This window comes from Paramisgurnus dabryanus, chromosome 13, assembly GCF_030506205.2.
Source record: "Paramisgurnus dabryanus chromosome 13, PD_genome_1.1, whole genome shotgun sequence".
Taxonomy (NCBI): domain Eukaryota; kingdom Metazoa; phylum Chordata; class Actinopteri; order Cypriniformes; family Cobitidae; genus Paramisgurnus; species Paramisgurnus dabryanus.
In genome coordinates this window covers 1,152,574-1,172,317 of record NC_133349.1, presented here as the reverse complement: position 1 = coordinate 1,172,317, position 19,744 = coordinate 1,152,574, and the positions used below count along the sequence as shown (strand labels likewise).

Genomic DNA, 19,744 nt, shown 5'->3' with positions numbered 1-19,744 from the left:
TGTTGAAATAAAACTCAACCCCTGGAACATGAAAGTGTGTGTAGTTAAAGATGCAGGCCGACGCTCTCTGACTCTATAAATGTACAGCAAGCTGTGATTTTTTCTTCGTGTGAAGCAGATCGTGAGCGTGAGAATTTCATGCCTCTCACCTTCTGCTGTGCATTTTAATAGCTGCGAGAGAACGACTGAATCTGTTTGATGCGTTTGATGATGGGAGAGCCCGCACACTCGTTCACTGCGTGCAGATCAGAAAAGCACTTTGAAAATTGAACTAATTCAGCATTACTGGAGATGTTGAAAGCAGCAGAACGTGGCTCGAATTACCAGATTATATTAGAGGATAAACATCAACACATTTATATGGATGTGGTCATGGTCAAGACAATCTCCTGAACTCCAAACTGAATGTCAGAATAGGAAAGAAAGGTGATTTAAGCAATTTTGAGCGTGGCATGGTTGTTGGTGCCAGACGGGCTGGTCTGAATATTTCACAATCTGCTCAGTTACTGGGATTTTCACGCTCAACCATTTCTAAGGTTTACAAAAAATGGTGTGTAAAGGGAAAAACATCCAGTATGTGGCAGTCCTGTGGGCGAAAATGCTTTGTTGATGCTAGAGGTCAGAGGAGAATGGGCCGACTGATTCAAGCTGATAGAAGAGCAACTTTGACTGAAATAACCACTCGTTACAACTGAGGTATGCAGCAAAGCATTTGTGAAGCCACAACACGCACAACCTTGAGGCGGATGGGCTACAACAGCAGAAGACTCCACCGGGTACCACTCATCTCCACTACAAATAGAAAAAAGAGGCTACAATTTGCACAAGCTCACCACAATTGGACAGTTGAAGACTGGAAAAATGTTGCCTGTCTGATGAGTCTCGATTTCTGTTGAGACATTCAGATGGTAGGGTCAGAATTTGGCGTAAACAGAATGAGAAGATGGATCCATTATGACTTGTTACCACTGTGCAGGCTGCTGGTGGTGGTGTAATGGTGTGGGGGATGTTTTCTTGGCACACTTTAGGCCCCTTAGTGCCAATTGGGCATCCTTTAAATGCCACGGCCTACCTGAGCATTGTTTCTGAACATGTCCATCCCTTTATGACCACCATGTACTCATCCTCTGATGGCTACTTCCAGCAGGATAATGCACCATGTCACAAAGCTAGAATAATTTCAAATTGGTTTCTTGAACATGACAATGAGTTCCCTGTACTAAAATGGCCCCCACAGTCATCAGATCTCAACCCAATAGAGCATCTTTGGGATGTGGTGGAACGGGAGTGCATCCCACAAATCTCCATTAACTGCAAGATGCTATCCTATCAATATGGGCCAACATTTCTAAAGAAATACACAGTATTAGTATAGTGTTCTTAATAATCCTTTAGGTGAGTGTACAGCTTGTAATGCACTGTAAGTCATTCTGAATAAATGCATAAATGTACAGTAAATGTAGATTAAATGTTTTATAGTGGGACAAACTAAATGAAACCACAAACATAACAGAAATCATTACCATCACATTACATTTATACATTTGGCAGACGCTAATACAGTACCTACTACCTATCTACATTAATACATACTTATATTTGTTCTGTAGTTTTTATTTCTGCAATTAATTATAGATCTAAATTAATTAATAATTGAATGTAGTTTAAGATGGAAAAATTTAAGGTGTTCAACTTTAAAACAGATGTGAGTTTATTGTTTTTCTATAGACTTTAGCAGTTTAGCATTGCTTCAGTATTTTAGTGCATCAGTCACTTTTCACTTTAAAATGTAATCACATTTTCCACAGTCTTGCAGATTTGTTTATTATTCATCATGAAACACATGCTTAAAATGTCACCTGCTCCGTCTTCATAATAAATTAAAGGACTGTAAGTGTTTTTCAGCTAAAAGAAGATGAGATTTGTTGTGAGCTGTTATATATTGGTGGTTTGAAAAAGCTTCTGATCAGAGAAATATAGACACACAAGTACATTGTTTGTGCATGATGGTCCGTGTACACAAGGGTTTTGTAGTCGATTTCTTACCTCTAATTGTTATGTTCATACAGAAGTCATTAGCTGTAGATATGAATCTAATCCCCGGTGCTTCTATTTTTATTTCTCACACACATCTTTCAATCTGTATCATGTAAATTATCTTCACATCTGCAGCGTCCACAGATGTTTTCTGATTTAGATGTATTATCTCTAGTGAAATCTGTAAATGTTGTCCTAAAATGAGCAATTCTCTCATCATTCATATTGTTCCAGACCTGTGTGATTTAGTTTTTTCACACAATCAGAGCTGAGGATGGATCATACGCTGATACCTGTTTCTCTTTCTCTTTAGCATCTCTTCTGAAGGGTTTAAAACACGCAAACATCGTTCTGCTTCATGACATCATTCACACTAAAGAGACATTGACGCTGGTCTTTGAGTATGTGGTAAGTATCAGAAATCCGATCTTTAGGGTAAAGATTTTTTATAGATTTATTAACACAATTTGATTCATTTAGTTGCACTGTTTCTCTATTCCAAAACGTAATTTTTATTTCACATAAGTTCATGTATTCTTCTGTGTCTTGGGACTCAGTGTAGTTTGTTGTTTGTTAATTAGCACACCAAGCTTCGTCATGGTTTAAACTTGCTTTAGTAAGCATTGCTTTAGCCTGAAGCGTATCCTGTGCTTTGAAGCTTTAAGCAGGAACCTGTCTGAAGCGTTAAACATTATGTCTGTGGCGATGTGCCGTGGGTCACTCGCACCCGACGTTACAGATCTGCCACTGTGACTGCCTGCAGGTTTTATTTGAAAACAGTTTTTCTAATGTATAAAGTTAAAAGTCCTGCTCTGAGATCTCCTGTAGGCCTTAAAACAACAAGAGCGTCCCACTGTTTCCATACAGACCATAGAGAAAGACAGCCACAGGGTTCTGTCTTTGGTTAAAGGATTTGTACATCCAAAAAATTCACGCCTGTCATTGCACACCCACAAAACTTACTTATTTCTGTAAAACCCCATTCACACAGCACTTTGATCCCAGAACATTTCTGTAAAATTGTCGGTGATGCTTTTGTGTGAACACAAACACGTCCCGTAAATGTTCTGGGATTGCTCCCGTAAACAAAGACCTAACATTCCTGTAACATTTACGGAAAGCATTCTGTGTAAACAAGAGGCAGAAACAATGCCGTAAGGGGCGATCCATAGTCAGGACATGCGAGTCATCACAACAAGAAGTTATGGTTCAGCTCTTTAAAATAAGGGATTTTAAATGCAGATCAACATTCATGACGAAAAATGATACAGAGCATGAAAATTTGATATTTGAGATTAAATAAAACTTATAGCGGAGATCTCACGTGACTCTGACGTCTATGTGACATGACATTCTGCGCTCAGCACATCATCATTTTAAATTCGATAACAATATGAATGCTCTTTTTATGTTTAATATAAAGTTTACATTGCATTGTAAAGTAATGAAATTATCTTGATACGTGCTATATTCATAATGAGAACGTATTAACACTGTTATAATATATAACACCATATAAAAAATTATATATGTAATTTTATGTACTAAATTTATATACAATTAATTGAATTTAATTTTAAAAATCTTGACATGCACATTATCTGGTTCATGTTTGTCCAGTTTAATTCAGAGGACTCATTGGTTTGGTGTATTCATTTTCATTGTAAGCCTTTAAAAAGTAATTATTTTAGATACAATTTTGTAATATTTACAGCTTAAATTCTCTAATATCTTTTAAAAACAATTAAAATCATTGCGCAGAATTCCACAGATTTTTCCATAAAATTTCCAAAGAAAAAGCAAAAACATCTGCAGATTCCGTCTGGCCCTGCTTATGATCTTATCGTAAACGAAAATGCACGCGTGTGGTTTCTCGACAGAGAAATCACGGAAAATGAGCAAACTTTAGATGCTATGGAAAAAATCAACACATCTTTACGGGATCTTTACTGTATGTGTTTGAATGCATGTACAGATTCCGGAAAATCATTGGCAGTGTGAATGAACCAAAACTCAAACGATTCCAGAAAAATCCTGGACGCATTTTCCGTGTATTTTCCGTAATCTCTGTGTAAAAAGGGCTTAAGAGAACTCATCCAAAGCAGGTGTTAAACTTTTAATGATGGAGATGGTTAACAAACGTGGTCAATTTCTCTTTTATATTTAATTAAAAGAATAACATACATGTGGGGTGAACTATTCCTTTAGCAAGACTTCTATTGGGAGAGAGAGAGAGAGAGAGAGAGAGAGAGAGAGAGAGAGAGAGAGAGAGACCTGGTGGTTGAATAGTGTTGGGTTTAAGAAGGTGAGGATCACTTTAATAAATCATTACAGTTACAGGCTGTCACTGTGCTTTCTTTAAGGTCCCATGTCGCGTCTTAATGATGCTCTGGAAATGTCAGTGTTGTTAATGAGACCTGTGAGTCCGTCTGTGTTCTTCTGTGAGGTTCACCATGGTCAGGAGAAGCTAAAGGTCAAGTTCAACTTGACTTTAGTGTTAATGCTGTAAGCCGCTCTCCCAGCTCGCACTACTCCAGGCTACTTTCATGCTTTACAGAGGTTTTATCCATTTGTCTGCTATAGTCAGGCTTTGAGATCATCAGGCTAGCCAATTAAACTGACTGGAAAACATAACCAGCTTAAACCAGTTGTGACCAGTAGTCAAATTCCAACAGGACTCTTAGGCTAAATATGATTTTAGTCAAAGTTAATTGACCCAGTTCTTCAGTTTCAGCTTTTTAGGAATATTTTACGTACAGGATAAGATTATATAAAATAGAGATGCAGTGATGTATCTGCCTATATTCAGTATAGAAGCAGATAAAAGCATGTTTTAAACACAGGTGACGATCTGGGCAGATTTAGGGTGACCATACGTGCCATTCTTCCCGGACGCGTCCTGGCCAGGATTTCGGTACGTCTTCCGGAAGTCGTATTTGTTGACCGCATAAGCCATTCAGTTTAAAGCATACAATCATAGTCTCATTCTTACCTTAAAATGTAACAGTTGCTTTTCTGTAATAATAATAATAATAATCCTCTATGACGTATGCGGTCAACAAATACGACTTCCGGAAGACGCATCCGAAATCCTGGCCAAGACGCATCCGGAAAGAATGGCACGTTTGGTCACCCTAGGCAGGTTATATCCTGGCAATATAAAGGGGTAGAAAAAAGCATCAGATCTAAAACAGAGCAAAACTGTCGGTATTGGTAGATTTCGTTGAATATCAGTATCGGTACAGAAATGTTTTATCGGTGCATCCCAACTATAAAGCATTTTTAAACATTAAGGTTACATTTTTTTAAGGAAGGACTGGAAATTCTCAGGATCAGCTGATAAAAAATTTTTTTTCATCTCTCATGATTTCCCAGCACGCAAAGCGAGATATTGAAATGACGGCTAACTATAGACCCAGTTTAGTCTGGCTATGAGTAACCCACTTCTACCTTAAAGGGGCTCTCCGTAAGTTGAGAAATTTCTAACCGTTACTGACACCAGTGGTCGTTATAGAAACTGCAGCCAGTCTCATGCTCGTTCTCGGTGGGCACACTCGTACGAGCACGACCACAACAACCAGAGTTGCCGTAGCAACCACAGACAGCTCATTGAGACTCACCAGCATGTTTACAAATGTAAGAAAAGTTACAGTACTGTAAGGTTATTGTTTGACAGACCATATTTTAGCAAAATGTTGCAGTGCTACTTTATATTTTCAACAGAAGTCTACTTCTAAAAGTTTTGTAACAGGACACTGTAAAACACACTCCAGACACTCACAATCTAAATGCACTCGTGCTCTGAATAAAGATAATTCATATAAGAAAGTAACTTTTGAAACGGCCCTGTGCTACATGCTATCGTTAGCATTACACCACAAAATAAATGCTATCGTTAACATTACACCACAAAAACAATAACATAATATATTACAGATGCCCTGTAACTATGTCTTACCTTTGTAGTAAAAAGGAAACCTGCTCATGGTCTGTTTTCATACCCAGCGCTGACCGGAGCTCCCTCCAAGAATCAAATGCCAATCCGATGTTTACTCTTGTCTTTTCCCCGACGCCGGTCACGCACTATTTTGGCACTAGATAGGGTTTTTAAGTAATAACTTACATTCAGCCCCTTTAAATAACCTTGAATTTGGTTACATGCCATTTTTGCCAAAATAACTTGAAGATGTATGATATTCCAACATGTAAGCAAAATCAACAAGTGTTCAAGGTGTTTGCTTTCATTTGTTTTAAACTTATACGTATCATCTATTCTTGGGCTATGGTAGACGTCTATTAGACTTTCACTGACAGCCCAAATTTAGCCTTGTTTTAGCCAAAATTGCCTGCTGGGTTTACATCCATGTTCCCTCCATGTATTTTATTTTAAGCTCCATCTGAAACACTAAATAAACTTATATAGAGTTGACTTTTGAAAGATAAAAGTTTTCATAGTTTGAAGAGTTGTAAATGCTCGACCTGTGTGCTGTACTGTCATAAACTTTTATGTAAGAGGCTTTCATCTGAATGCTGTAGGAAAAGATGTTGGTTTGCATTCACATATTAACTTTATTTCGTAGTGCTGTTTTTCATTTCAGATCCCACTGTTGATATGTTGATACACTGGTTAATGTTAATGGTAAATTGACGTCCTCTTGCTAAATTGGATGAGTGTGAAATAGCGGCGTCGGTGTGATTTATTCATGAGAGGTGAACTAACACGCAGGGCGTCAAAGAAAACAATCAAAACATGAAGATTGGACAACATCTTAGCTATTGATATCCTCGGCCCTTCGAGAGATACTAGATGTAGCTTTGATATTAATCTGAGACCACCGCTGAGATCTCATCAGAGTTATTTCAGTCAGAAAATGCAGTCGGGTCGTCACACGTTCAGTATGCGCTGCACGTCGCACAGCTGCGCCTGGCGTTTAGACTCGCAGCACTAACGAATGGAGGGTTTTGCACCAAGGAAATCAATTCATTTTCCAGGGCTAGACGTTAATTATGATTGACACGAGAAGCGGTAGATGGACAGGCGTGGCTGAAGTGGGTGTTTGTAAATATCAGGTCTGTGGGCAGAATAAAGGATCGTGGGTAAATCTTTCTCCCGCTGATGTTGTTGACATGCACTGCCACGCGGCCAAGAAAGCCATGTGCACCCCTGACAATCCCATTACTGAAGCTTTGGAAAGAGACGGAGGGCTTGAGACTGAGCCAGTACACAGAAAATCATTTCCATTTGATACGGTCAGGGTGTTAGTCAGTCTGTCCACTACACTGTTTAGTCTCTTTGTATTCTTGACATTCACAGAGAAAATGACAATCAAGGGGTCAGGCTTGCAGAAAATCAGTTTCAGTTTAAATGAGTTGGAAATGGTTTGTTTTTAACATTAATTTCCTGTAGGTGACCTTCACCTCATCCTGTTTGCCATGAAGCCGCATTTTATGGCTTACATGCTTCTCTGGCTCTGTTTATAGACTAGTAGGCTGACTTTGTAGGCTAAGGTGAACAGATGTCCCCGTTTTCTGGGGACAGTCCCGTTTTTTTGGTGTTCGGTACTCCATAAACCCACAACAATAGAAAGATGAAAACATTCAAAAGAGTTTTGTACCCGATTGTAAATTCATGAACAATAACAAATAATTTTTTAAGGATATTTTAACCATTGAACTAGAACATGTTCCTACTTGTTATTTGAAAAATCTGTCACCTTAATGTAGGCAACATTTTAAAGGTGACACAGATAAGTCGCTACAATGTAAAAATTCCTTGTTGCACTAAATTTTTACGTTTAATCAACTTTAAAAATTCAATCACTTGCTATAAATGATAAAAAATAAAGCTAATTCACTTAATATAAGCTAATAATTTAAGTTTATTTTTATAATTTATAGCAACTCAATTCAAGTTGATAAAACATTTAAGTGCAATAAGTGTATGTAAGTTTTTATGTAAGTCAATAACTTTTTACAGTGTATGTAGGCACACTGTAAAAAGTTGGTTCAACTTTAAGGGGCCAAGGCATGAAAATCTGACTTTTTCCATGTTTAAGTGCTATAATTGGCTTCCCAGTGCTTCTATCAACCTAGAAAATGTGATAAAGATCAACCCAGTAACTTAGTTTTGGTAAACCATCCCCGACAAGCACTTGAAAAAAATAGGTAATTGAAATTTGGCTCTCCTTATGATGTCATAAGGAGCTCTTAATATAATAATACCGCACTATCCAACCACAGCACTGCCATTTAGTGCAGAGAGAAAGAGAAAATAACTCACAGCACAAATGAGATCCAATTGAATCAAACCACCATCATTGTGATCAGTGTTTGCACTTCATCCGCTCATTTGCATTTTAAAGGACACACCCAAAACGGCACATTTTTGCACACACCTACAAATTGGCAATTTTAACATGTTATAATAAATGATCTGTGGGGTATTTTGAGCTAAAACTTCACACATGTGCTCTGGGGACACCAAAGATTTATTTGACATCTTAAAAATTTTTGTGACATGTCCCCTTTAAAAGTTACTTTAATTGGTAACACCTAAAAATGTAAGTTTACTCAACATAAAGTGAAACTAATGTAAAATGTAAAGCGGAAGACTTTCCCAAATTTTTTAAAAGAACCGCCCTTCCAAAAATGCACATGCACAACACTCTACCTGCTCCCGAGAGGGAACGCCTATTAACGTGCACGAGAGAGAGCATGCACGAGCCTAGATCTCCTCTTTGCTCTGTTTAGAAGTTGCTGTCGGCATGTCTCATACATATAGATGTTTACCGTGTCTGCGCGGTTCGTGACTTGTGCCAGGGCTAGCAGCGCTAATCATAGCTTAAATCAACTTTTACTAGCATTGATTTTAAATGGATTTCTCCAAATAGCATGACAAACTTTACCTGTCAAGTAGAAACTTCGCGACTGAGGCATCAGTCATACAATTCATAGACACTTTTTCTCTTGCGACGCTTAGACATTTTGAAAAAACACGTTGAGAATGCGAGCTTCAATGAATGTCTGAAACCGTAGCTCACCACACATATACACCTGAAAGTGTGCATGTGCAGAAAGTGAACCTAGGGACGAGCACGTACGACGGCCTTGCGTAAACATATCACCAGAATGACTGACATCTAGGATGACCAATAGTCTTGATGATCCACCTGGAAAAAGAAAATCTTTCGCTATACCTTTAAAAAATTTTAGGTGTTACCAATTATAGTAATTTGAACCAACTTTTCACTTTTTACAGTGCAATGGGGTTCAAGCTGATAGAAAGGCAAGGGGGCTCATTAGGTTTTGTAACAGAGCCTGTTTTCCATATCTGTCTCATTTGTCCTTGTTTCTTTCTCTGTCTAGCACACAGATTTGTGCCAATACATGGACAAACATCCTGGAGGTCTCCATCCAGACAATGTTAGGGTAAGTCTTTACCTGTTTTACATGTTTGTGTTGAAGATCCTGCTGTGTTCAACTAAAGTCAACTAAAGCTTTAAAGCTAGATGGAGAGCAGAAGTCATGCAGGTTTAGACCATAGACTGTAAAAACAAGGACTTAATGTCCGTGACGCAGAGATGGGGACTTGAGTTTAAGACTCGGACTCGAGTGTGACTTAAGTCGCACACACAGTGACTTCAGACTCGACTTGAGACTCGACCCTCAAAGACTTCAGACTCGACTCGGACTCGAGCCACGCGACTCGTGAACAATGTTTATTTTTAGGAAACGTCTGATGAGCTCGCTGTCATAGCTCCCTCAGTTACCTACAACCTGCCCACAACGTAACACGTGACGTATCTGCTCCGCGTGCGCGGCCGCGAACATACATGTCGACTGTACCTGCAGGCAGCCGCTACTGTGGCATTCATCTGAAGCTTTGGGTAGTGCTGTGACGGATCCGCGGTTCGGCTCGCATGCGATTTGCGGATTAATATTCAATTTTAATAGGGTAAGTTTGTCATTAACGTGTTTCTAAGGCTTGCTATTGTTTAAATGGTTAAACAATTTAACCGCAAAAAGGCGCTCAAGTAAGCAGATTTCTGTACGCACATGCGGTTAAGTGTATCCGGTCCAGCTCCAGTCAGGTCCAGAGTTGCGCTACTTTGTGTCATACTGTAGTGTAGTCCATTAACATACATTTGCTGAATAGAGCAATGAAAAACAACGTAACGTTTTTATGTGAAGCGACTGCTGCATCTTCTTCCTGAAGCGCTGTTTGGAATTCGCCCTCTGCCTGTGTTTGAGCACGCGTTTAAGTGCCCTCAGTAGTGCACATACAGAGAGAAGTGTTTCAAAAGTTAAGCCAACATAAAATCTTTCTTTTCTTGACAAGGCACATACACGCAAAATGATCTCACAGTATTCTTTTTCTAATAATTTTTTTTGTTTGTGTCTTAAAGGACAAGTTCGGTATTTTAGACTTAAAGCCCTGTTTTCAGATTGTTTATGGTCAAATAGAATGGTTTTGACTGAAATTTCGACATTTTCGGCTGCCCTGAGAATTTTCGCTTGTTTGTGTTTCAGCTCAGACCTCTACAATGGCTTTATAGGTGCACTGGAACAATCCTTCCTAAAATGCATTAAACTTTCGTTTACAAAGACGAGAAACTCACCGAGTGGTCAGGGGTGTTCACTGATATGCTCACACAAAAATCGCGTCAAAAGATGCTTTCCAACAGCTGTTTTACCATTCGTTGTTAACTTGTGGACCTATTTCCCCAAACGCCTCACACCCGTACATTCTTCCGCTTAGAGCTTGAATAATAAACACTCCAGCCCAGGTGGTGGCGCTAATCCGCCTTTGCCAATTGCAAGAATAGAAACAAAGTTCCCGGCGCGGAATAATACCGTACCTCACAGGACGTCTAATACAGTCAATGGAGTTGGTAAAAACTACGATAAAACCTGTTGGAATGCATCTTTTGGAGCGATTTTTGTGTGAGCATACCAGTGAACACCCCTGACCACTCGGTGAGTTTCACGTCTTTGTAAACGAAAGTTGAATGCATTTTAGGAAGGATTGTTCCAGTGCACCTATAAAGCCATTGTAGAGGTCTGAGCTGGAACACAAACAAGCGAAAATTCTCAGGGCAGCCGAAAATGTCGAAATTTCAGTCAAAACCATTCTATTTCACCATAAACAATCTGAAAACAGGGCTTTAAGTCTAAAATACCGAACTTGTCCTTTAAGATACAGTCTGGGCTTATTTGTTCTTAATAAAGAGACAGTAACCTCAATTAACCTACTTAAGTATGTGTCATTAATGTTAATCAAACAACCCAAGACAAACAGAAAATCACTTCTATTGCTCAAAAATAATAATAATAATATTTAATTTGTACAATAAAGACAGTGTTATTATCCATTTAATTTAATTTCTGTACCTAATTCTAATTTTAGACCTTACTTAATGTGCAACTTTGTTTTTTTTATAAATGTTTATAATTTCTTTATTTGTTATTAGAGTTTTATTTGTTACAACGAGACTTGAGACTTGACTTGGACTCGAGCCCAGAGACTTCAGACTTGACTTGGACTCAAGCTCAAAGACTTCAGACTTGACTCGGACTCGAGCTCAGAGACTTGTGAACATCTCTGCCGTGACGTCACTTGTAGGTTTGTGAAGAGCATTTTTAAAGGCCAGAGTAGGCGGAGCCTGCCATCGACATTTTGGCTCCGCGTCACTTCTGGATACCTGAAAATTGGCAAAGAGGTGGGACATGGGTGGACTTAAGGTGACTGGTTGCTGAAACCACGGCCATCTAGCTTGACGGCAATTCACCTGTCACTCAAGTAGCCATGCCCTTAATTATGCATGTAATTTAAACAAAAAAACAAAAAAATCACCCCCTTCACAGTTGTCATGAAAGGAAAAAATCATTTTATAGACCAAAAACACTTTTTGTACCAGGCTGTAAACATTATTTTCTGCTGTAAAGTAGGGGATTTTAACATTAAGGTCTCTGGGTCTTTAGCGGCCAGTCGATGAATTGCAGTTTAGACCTATTTTACTGGCTTCCTCTTTCATCTGACAGATGACATGACCAAAGCCATGTGCATGAGCAGAGATTCACAACAGACTGCTAAACTTAAACTAAAACAAACAGCAGTGGGTCGATCTTTCTAGTATGACTTTTGATTATTGGTTGTCTCTCACAGCGAGGTCCTGTTGACATTTATGCATTTGACGGACACTTTTATCCAAAGCATTCAAGCTATACCTGTACTTTCTTCTGTTTGTGCACACCCTGGGAATTTAACCCACAAACATTTGCACAGCTAATGCAATGTTCTGCCAGTTGAGCTACACGAGAACTGAGCCGATACACCGGAGACACATCTGTAATGTGATGCTGTCTTCAGTGTTTAATAGAGCAGATAAAGCACACGTGTGCAGAGGAGGTGAAGCATGAATTCTGATGAATTAAAGTATAGTGATGACCATACATTTATGAGTGTGTGTGGCTGCATTTTGATCGAATTTGTACGTTTATGTGAGCATTCAGGTGATACTCAAGCACAAAGAAATCATTCAACCTCCTGTCTGTCAGACGGCACTAATATAGTTCAATATCACTTCAGTAATGTGTTTTTTAATATCAAATACGTCCCTCTCGATATTTTCACATCTTTGTCATTTCCATGTGTCAGTGCTGCCCAGAAGAGGCCACTGAGATTGACAGAAACACATGCAGATGTTACTGTGAAGCTCTGTCTGTCTCCCAGATTAATATACAGATTTATTTTAACGCTGCATCTCTGGGGCTTTCAAAACATTCATGTGTTTGTCCTATCAATATTTTCTGGCTCTTTAATTAAAAACAAAAACAAAACATGAGTGTCAGGTCGAAATCGAGGAGTGAGTTGGTAAAAGTGAAGTCATATAAGAGAGCTCACTAAAGAAGAGATTGAGAGAATGAGGTTGCATATGTAATGTAATGCAGCACGTTTATATGAGTCTGGATTTACATAATAAAGTATTTATCATTTCTCATTGAAATTCAAATGCATTGAGAGTTCATATGACAGAAAGAAAGAGAGAGACATTTACCTGAAGCGCTTGCCGTCTCTTTCTGCTGATGTTTCAGAAGGATGTAATTTTGTCATCTCACCTCACATTGGCGTGTTATTGAGTTTCTGACAGCATACGGGTCTCACAGACGTTCACAATGTCAGCTAATACTCGTGTCACAGTAACTCTATATCTCACCCATCATCAGAAGTCCTCTGTAGATTCAAGTATATAAGATCAGGTCAGTGCTTTGAGTGACTGATATATCGCTTTATTCCTGCATGTATACACGTTATCATGCTTGGATTATAAATGAAGTTAAAGTGGGTAATTTAGCCTGAAATCTAAATTGTCCCATTATTGACTGTTATTGATGTTTTATGATATTTTTGACAAATGTGCTCACTATACAGTAGATCAGGGGTGGGCAAACTTTTCTTACTCAAGGGCCACATCAGGTTTTGAAATAAAGTTGAAGGGCCGCATACTATGAAGGGCAAATGTAGCTTTATTTAATCCAAATCAACACTCACTTTCATCTACACCCTAATTTTATGAATACTTTTCACTACTTTCATATTTTGAAAAAAAAATTCTCTCTTCCTGTGGATACATGCATTTCTGAAGAAGACTTACACTCACCGGCCACTTTATTACAGTAGGTACACCATTCCAACTGCTTGTTAACGCAAATTTCTAATCAGCCAATCACATGGCAGCAACTCAATGCATTAAGGCATGTAGACACGGTCAAGAAAGACAATCTGCTACAGTTCAAACCGAGCGTCAGAATGGGGAAGAAAGCTGATTTAAGTGACTTTGAACGTGGCATGGTTGTTGGTGCCAGACGGGCTGGTCTGAGTATTTCAGAAACTGCTGATCTACTGGGATTTTCACACACAACCATCTCTAGGGTTTAGAGAGAATGGTCCGAAAAAGAGAAAATATCCAGTGAGCGTCAGTTCTGTGGGCGCAAATGCCTTGTTGATGCTAAAGATCAGAGAAGAATGGCAAGCCTGGTTCAAGCTGATAGAAAGGCAACAGTAACTCAAATAACCACTCGTTACAACCGAGGTATGCAGCAAAGCATTTGTGAAGCCACAACACGCACAACCTTGAGGCGAATGGGCTACAACAGCAGAAGACCCCACCGGGTACCACTCATCTCCACTACAAATAGGAAAAAGAGGCTACAATTGGCACGAGCTCACCAAAATTGGACAGTTGAAGACTGGAAAAATGTTGCCCGGTCTTATGAGTCTCGATTTCTGCTGCGACATTTGGATGGTAGGGTCAGAATTTGACGTCAAAAACATGAAAGCATGGATCCATCCTGCCTTGTATCAATGGTTCAAGCTGGTTGTGGTGGTGTAATGGTGTGGGGGATGTTTTCTTGGCAAACTTTGGGCCCATTACTACCAATAGAGCATTGTGTCAACGCCACAGCCTACCTGAGCATTGTTTCTGACCATGTCCATCCTTTTATGACCACCATGTACCTATCTTCTGATGGCTACTTCCAGCAGGATAATGCGCCACGTCATAAAATGCAAATCATCTCAGACTAGTTTCTTGAACATGACAATGAGTTCACTGTACTAAAATGGCCTCCACAGTCATCAGATCTTAATCCAAGAGCACCTTTGGGATGTGGTGGAACGGGAGATTCAAATCTGCAGCAACTGCGTGATGCTATCATGTCAATATGGACCAAAATCTCTGAGGAATGTTTCTAGTACCTTGTTGAATCTATGCCACGAAGGATTAAGGCAGTTCTGAAGGCAAAAGGTGGTCCAACACGGTACTAGTAAGGTGTACCTAATAAAGTGGCCGGTGAGTGTATATTTGGCATAGTAAGATTGTGAGCCATTTTTACAGTTTACCATAAGGAAGAGTAACCATGGTTTTAGCAGATTAATTCCCATTTGTATTACCACAGTTTTACTACAAATCAAATACCATGAGACTATAGTAAATGTGTAGTTACAACAAATAAAACATATGCTTAATGTAGTTAAAGCATGCTTCATTTTCTTAAGGGCAATAATTTCATGTGCTTTGCTTTGGTCTTTAAAAATAGCAACAAAAAAAAACATATCAGCTTCTGTCTGATGTTGGTGAAGTATTTTGCTGTCCATTCTGTTTTAAACACGCAACATTCAGTGTTTACTTTTTTGTTGCCCCCCTTGGCAAGCTTTTTCCAGTTAGCGACATCTTTTGGACGTTGATGGTATTGCATCAAATCAGTCATTCTGATTCAGTCATTCCCACACTGTTAAAGGAATAGTCTATCCTTTTTCCATATTAAACTATGTTATTACCTTAACTAAGAAGAGTTGATACATCCCTCTATCATCTTAGTGCGTGCACTTCATCGTTGTGGCGCGCGGCGACACTTTGATAGCGTTTAGCTTAGCCCCATTCATTCAATGGTACCAAACAGAGATAAAGTTAAAAGTGACCAAACACATCAACGGTTTTCCTATTTAAGACGAGTAGTTATATGAGCAAGTACAGTATGGTGGCACAAAATAAAACGTAGTGCTTTTCTAACTGGGTTTAAAAGAGGAACTATATTATATGGCGGAATAGCACTTTTGGGAGTACTTCGACTCGGCACAGTAACCCTCTCCCTCTCATTATGAGCGGATTTTTTTTGATTATTTTTCTTTAAACTGCACACGTAACTTTTAAATGTCTTGAAAATAGGCACCAGAGCAATGTTTGTGTTAACCATGGTATAAGAGAAATAATTGACTCTGGTCCTTTGAATTATTTAACTCTTTCCCCCCTTTGACGAGTTATCTCGTAAATCTGCAATACCGCTATTATCCACCAGGTGGTGGATTTTTTGTTTAAAAGCAGAGGGTCTGTTCTTTTATTTCTTATATTGTATGTTTATATATTTAAAAAAGAGCATTTTCTGGAAGGCATTAAAATTTTGTGAAAATCATAAAAAATGCTGGCGGGGAAAGAGTTACCACCTTGGGTGTGCATTATGTTCTTATAATTCAACGGCCCGTCGTCAATTATTTCTGTATGAGTAAATAATGACAGAATAATCATTACAATTCTTTTAAATGGGGAACTTTATATTATAAAATTGTTTAATAACATCAGATTGAATTAAATTTAAAGTAGACATAAGGAAAACACAACATGCTAAAAACAATGTTTCATGCTGCAAGTAGAAACTAAACCTAGTATCAATTACTACCGGGTAGTTTTTTTAAGACTTGTTTTTCAGGTTCTGTAGACATAAAAAAACATTGGATCAGATGAATCTGTGTGCATCTGGAGGAGAATATTGAGTTATACAGCAGTCAATGCATCCATAAACACAATTTCTGTTCTGATTTTAACACAAGATGCTGTTTTATTATCTCGAACTCATCTTCAAACAATCTAGAATAGACACTAAATGGAGATTAGCTGCCAGAGTCACAAGCAAACAGGCCACACAGGTTTAATTTTCTCCATTACCTTCACCAGATTTATTTGTGCTGCCTGTTCTCTCCATTCACCAATCCGACTCATAAAAGCCATTAGATTCTCTGTTGGAGGTTTGAAGGGAATTATCCTTTCAATGGGAACGCTGGCGGCGTTAGCTGTTAATGTAATTACTGGTCAAGCGGTAGAGAGATGAGGTGGGGGAGACGGACGTCCCTGACCAGACTTTGTTTCTGGGCCGCCTTCCAACCGCAGACCTCCTGTGCATGTGCTGTGTTTACGCTAGAAATAACAAGATATTCTCCAAGTCCTTGTTATGCGAGACTGCATGCTTGAATCATTGATTCACTCCATGTGTGAGGTTGCTCTAATGAGTCTGCTTAAATGAATTAATTGATGACGACAGCCGGCTGTCACCTTCAGAGAGGAGTACATTAAGACTCTGACGCTACTCTTTTTTTATGCCATATTAAAATAAAAGGATTTGTCCAGTCAGTCACATGCACTTTCTCATTTTTATTAGAAGCATTTTTTATTTGAAATTAAGAAAGTTGTTTACATTGATCTAAAGTAACTTACACTGCATTCATAGCATGCAACATATTAAACATTTATATTAGAAAATGATTTACAATTATCATTGCAGTACTTTAATTTTATTTTTATGTCTTTTTTAAGAGTGTGTATGGAGAATGGAAATTCATAGAAAATCTCTGTGTTGAATGGAAAAAGAAGAGATACAAGGTGATTTTTTTCTTAAGTGTGTAAGTGCACTTTTACAGCTGACGAGAGGATTGTTTTAAAAATAAGTTGTATTAAAAAGCAAAACTTTTACATTTTAAGACCCAATAAAAAATAGTGCTTAAAGCATTTATAGGAAATAGCTGTGCTGTCATACTAATGGTCCATTATTCTCATTTATTGTGTATGATAGCGGTCGTTTGAGGTGATCTGAGGTCAGTTTGGTCTTCCTCTGGTTCATATTTCAACACATCAGAAGTTATTTGATATGAGGAAGGACTTTTGCGGTCAGATTTCAATTCAGTGATTTGCTGAAAAGAGCCGTATATCTAGTCACCAGTGTGTGATGAGCTTTATATGATTTTTGTATATATATATTTGTATGAAAACGTAGTTTAAAGGAATGGTCCACTTTCATAGAAAAATCCTGATAATTTACTCTCACCCATGTCTTCCAAATGTTTATATCTTTCTTTGTTCAGTCAAAAGAAAATTAAGTTTTTTTGAAAAAAAAAAAAAAATCCATGATTTTTCTCCATATAGTGGACTTTAGTGGACCTCAACAGTTTATGGTTTCAATGCAGCTTCAAGGACGATCCCAACCAAGGCATAAAGGTCTAGCAAAACAATCATAGTTTTTATCAAGATAAAAATAAGTACTTTTAAACCACAACTTCTCGTCTTGCACTAGCCTTGTGACGTGCCAGCATGACCTTACGTCACAAGGCTAGTGCAAGACAAGAAGTTGTGGTTTAAAAGTACTTATTTTTATCTTTGGTAAAAAAAACTAAAATTGTTTTGCTGTAAGACCTTTATGCCTTGGTTGGGATTGTCCTTGAAGCTGCATTAAAAGTGCTTACTTCTTTATTTTTTTGAAGGGCTGTCAAAAGAATAATTGCGATTAATCGCATACAAAATAAAAGTTTGTGTTTGCATAATATATTTGTGTTTATGTATATATAATTATATATACAATAAAATGTATATATATATAATTTCACAGTGCACACACATATATTATGCAAAAACAAACTTTTATTTTGTATGCAATTAATCGTGATTAATCTTTTGACAGCTCTAATTTTTTCAAGAAAGTGGAGTAATCCTTTAACTTGGTGGTGGCCACAATAAGCCTTTTCACTGGAAACACAGCTTCCAACAGAGGAGCACTAACCAACAAAACAGCAGTGAATTTTGCAGGGCATTTTCAGCACACAAGTACTTGACAGTTAAATATGGAGTAATGAAATACTTGGGCATGAGATGTTTTCTTTAGTTGTTGCATTATATCTTACAAAAATGCTAAAATAATTCAACTTTTCAAACGATTCCCCTGCATTCTTTTTAATTAAATATTGTAGACTACACTGAAAGCTATATGCTGTTTGTACTGAAAATATCAAGCAATCATGATTTAAATTTAGCTTAATAAAACAAACATAACTTAACTATCCAACTTACACAAACCATAAACTTAATTTAAATGCAATTTACTTAAAATGATCAGTTCAAAATGCTGGGGATACCCATAAGCCCTTGCACCTGAAAACTGTGAATTATTTAATTTTGGTCATTGTATTTTCAAGATACATGTCAACAGTGCAGGTTGTTGTGTGCGTCTGTGGAGAATTAACTTCATTCATTGATTGACATCATCAAGTTATATAAAGTTAAATGACAATTTGAGTTTAGTCTTTATGAACACCAAGTGAACTTAATTGTTTTAGTGCACTGTACAAACTCCAAGTTTGATGAATTTAAATATTTAGGTTTTTGGGAGACTCATTACTTAGGGAAACAAGTTTATTCAATCAACTTATTAGGGTTTACAGTTTAATGACAAATGTCTATAAATATAGTTTTGATAAAGTGCTGCAACATTAAAGATTGAATTCTAGAGATGTAAATGTGGTCCATGCAGCAGGGCGTTTCCAGTTTCGTTTTTCATGTGGTGAAGATCACACAAGATCTCTGACTGTCATCCGTATAAATCCATTAAACTGAAGAGCAGGTGTGATACTGATGGATCACAGATACGCCCCATTAAAAACCCAACTGTGTTCAATCTCTCAGCTCTTCTCGTGGAGGAGTCGCTCTGTTTCTTCAGCAGATGTTAGACACTTGCTTCATTTAGCAGCAATTCTGCCCAACCACAGTCTCTAGACACACTGCTTTCTTTGTCTTTCTTCATGGTGATGGGTTTTATCTCTTTTGATTTTTGAAACTATTGACACCAGATAAAACAGATCAGTGATGAACTCTTAATGCATCATTCATATGATATCAGAAGTACTGTAAATATGAGATGACCACTTGGTATGGATAAGACATCAAAATAATGAACAGATAACATGTTAACAAACATAAAAAATGTAATTGTGAATTGATGTGAACATAGATATCTAAAAATATAAATAGCACACAACAGTTGATCCACACTTTGGTCTTTAAAATTGTTTTATTTATGATAAATAGAGATGTCTTTCACTTAACAAAAT

The 19,744-nt window shown here is 37.9% G+C and overlaps 1 protein-coding gene across 2 annotated transcripts in view; it reads left to right on the top strand.

The window, feature by feature from the left end:
* cdk14 (cyclin dependent kinase 14) overlaps positions 1-19,744 on the top strand; it is a 143,328-nt gene that overhangs the window by 60,545 nt on the left and 63,039 nt on the right. For both annotated transcript variants that reach the window (XM_065299044.2, XM_065299045.2), the window contains 2 exons: positions 2,351-2,445; positions 9,403-9,465. In XM_065299044.2, coding sequence (XP_065155116.1) covers positions 2,351-2,445; positions 9,403-9,465 — 158 coding nt within the window. The remainder of the gene's footprint in view (positions 1-2,350; positions 2,446-9,402; positions 9,466-19,744) is intronic.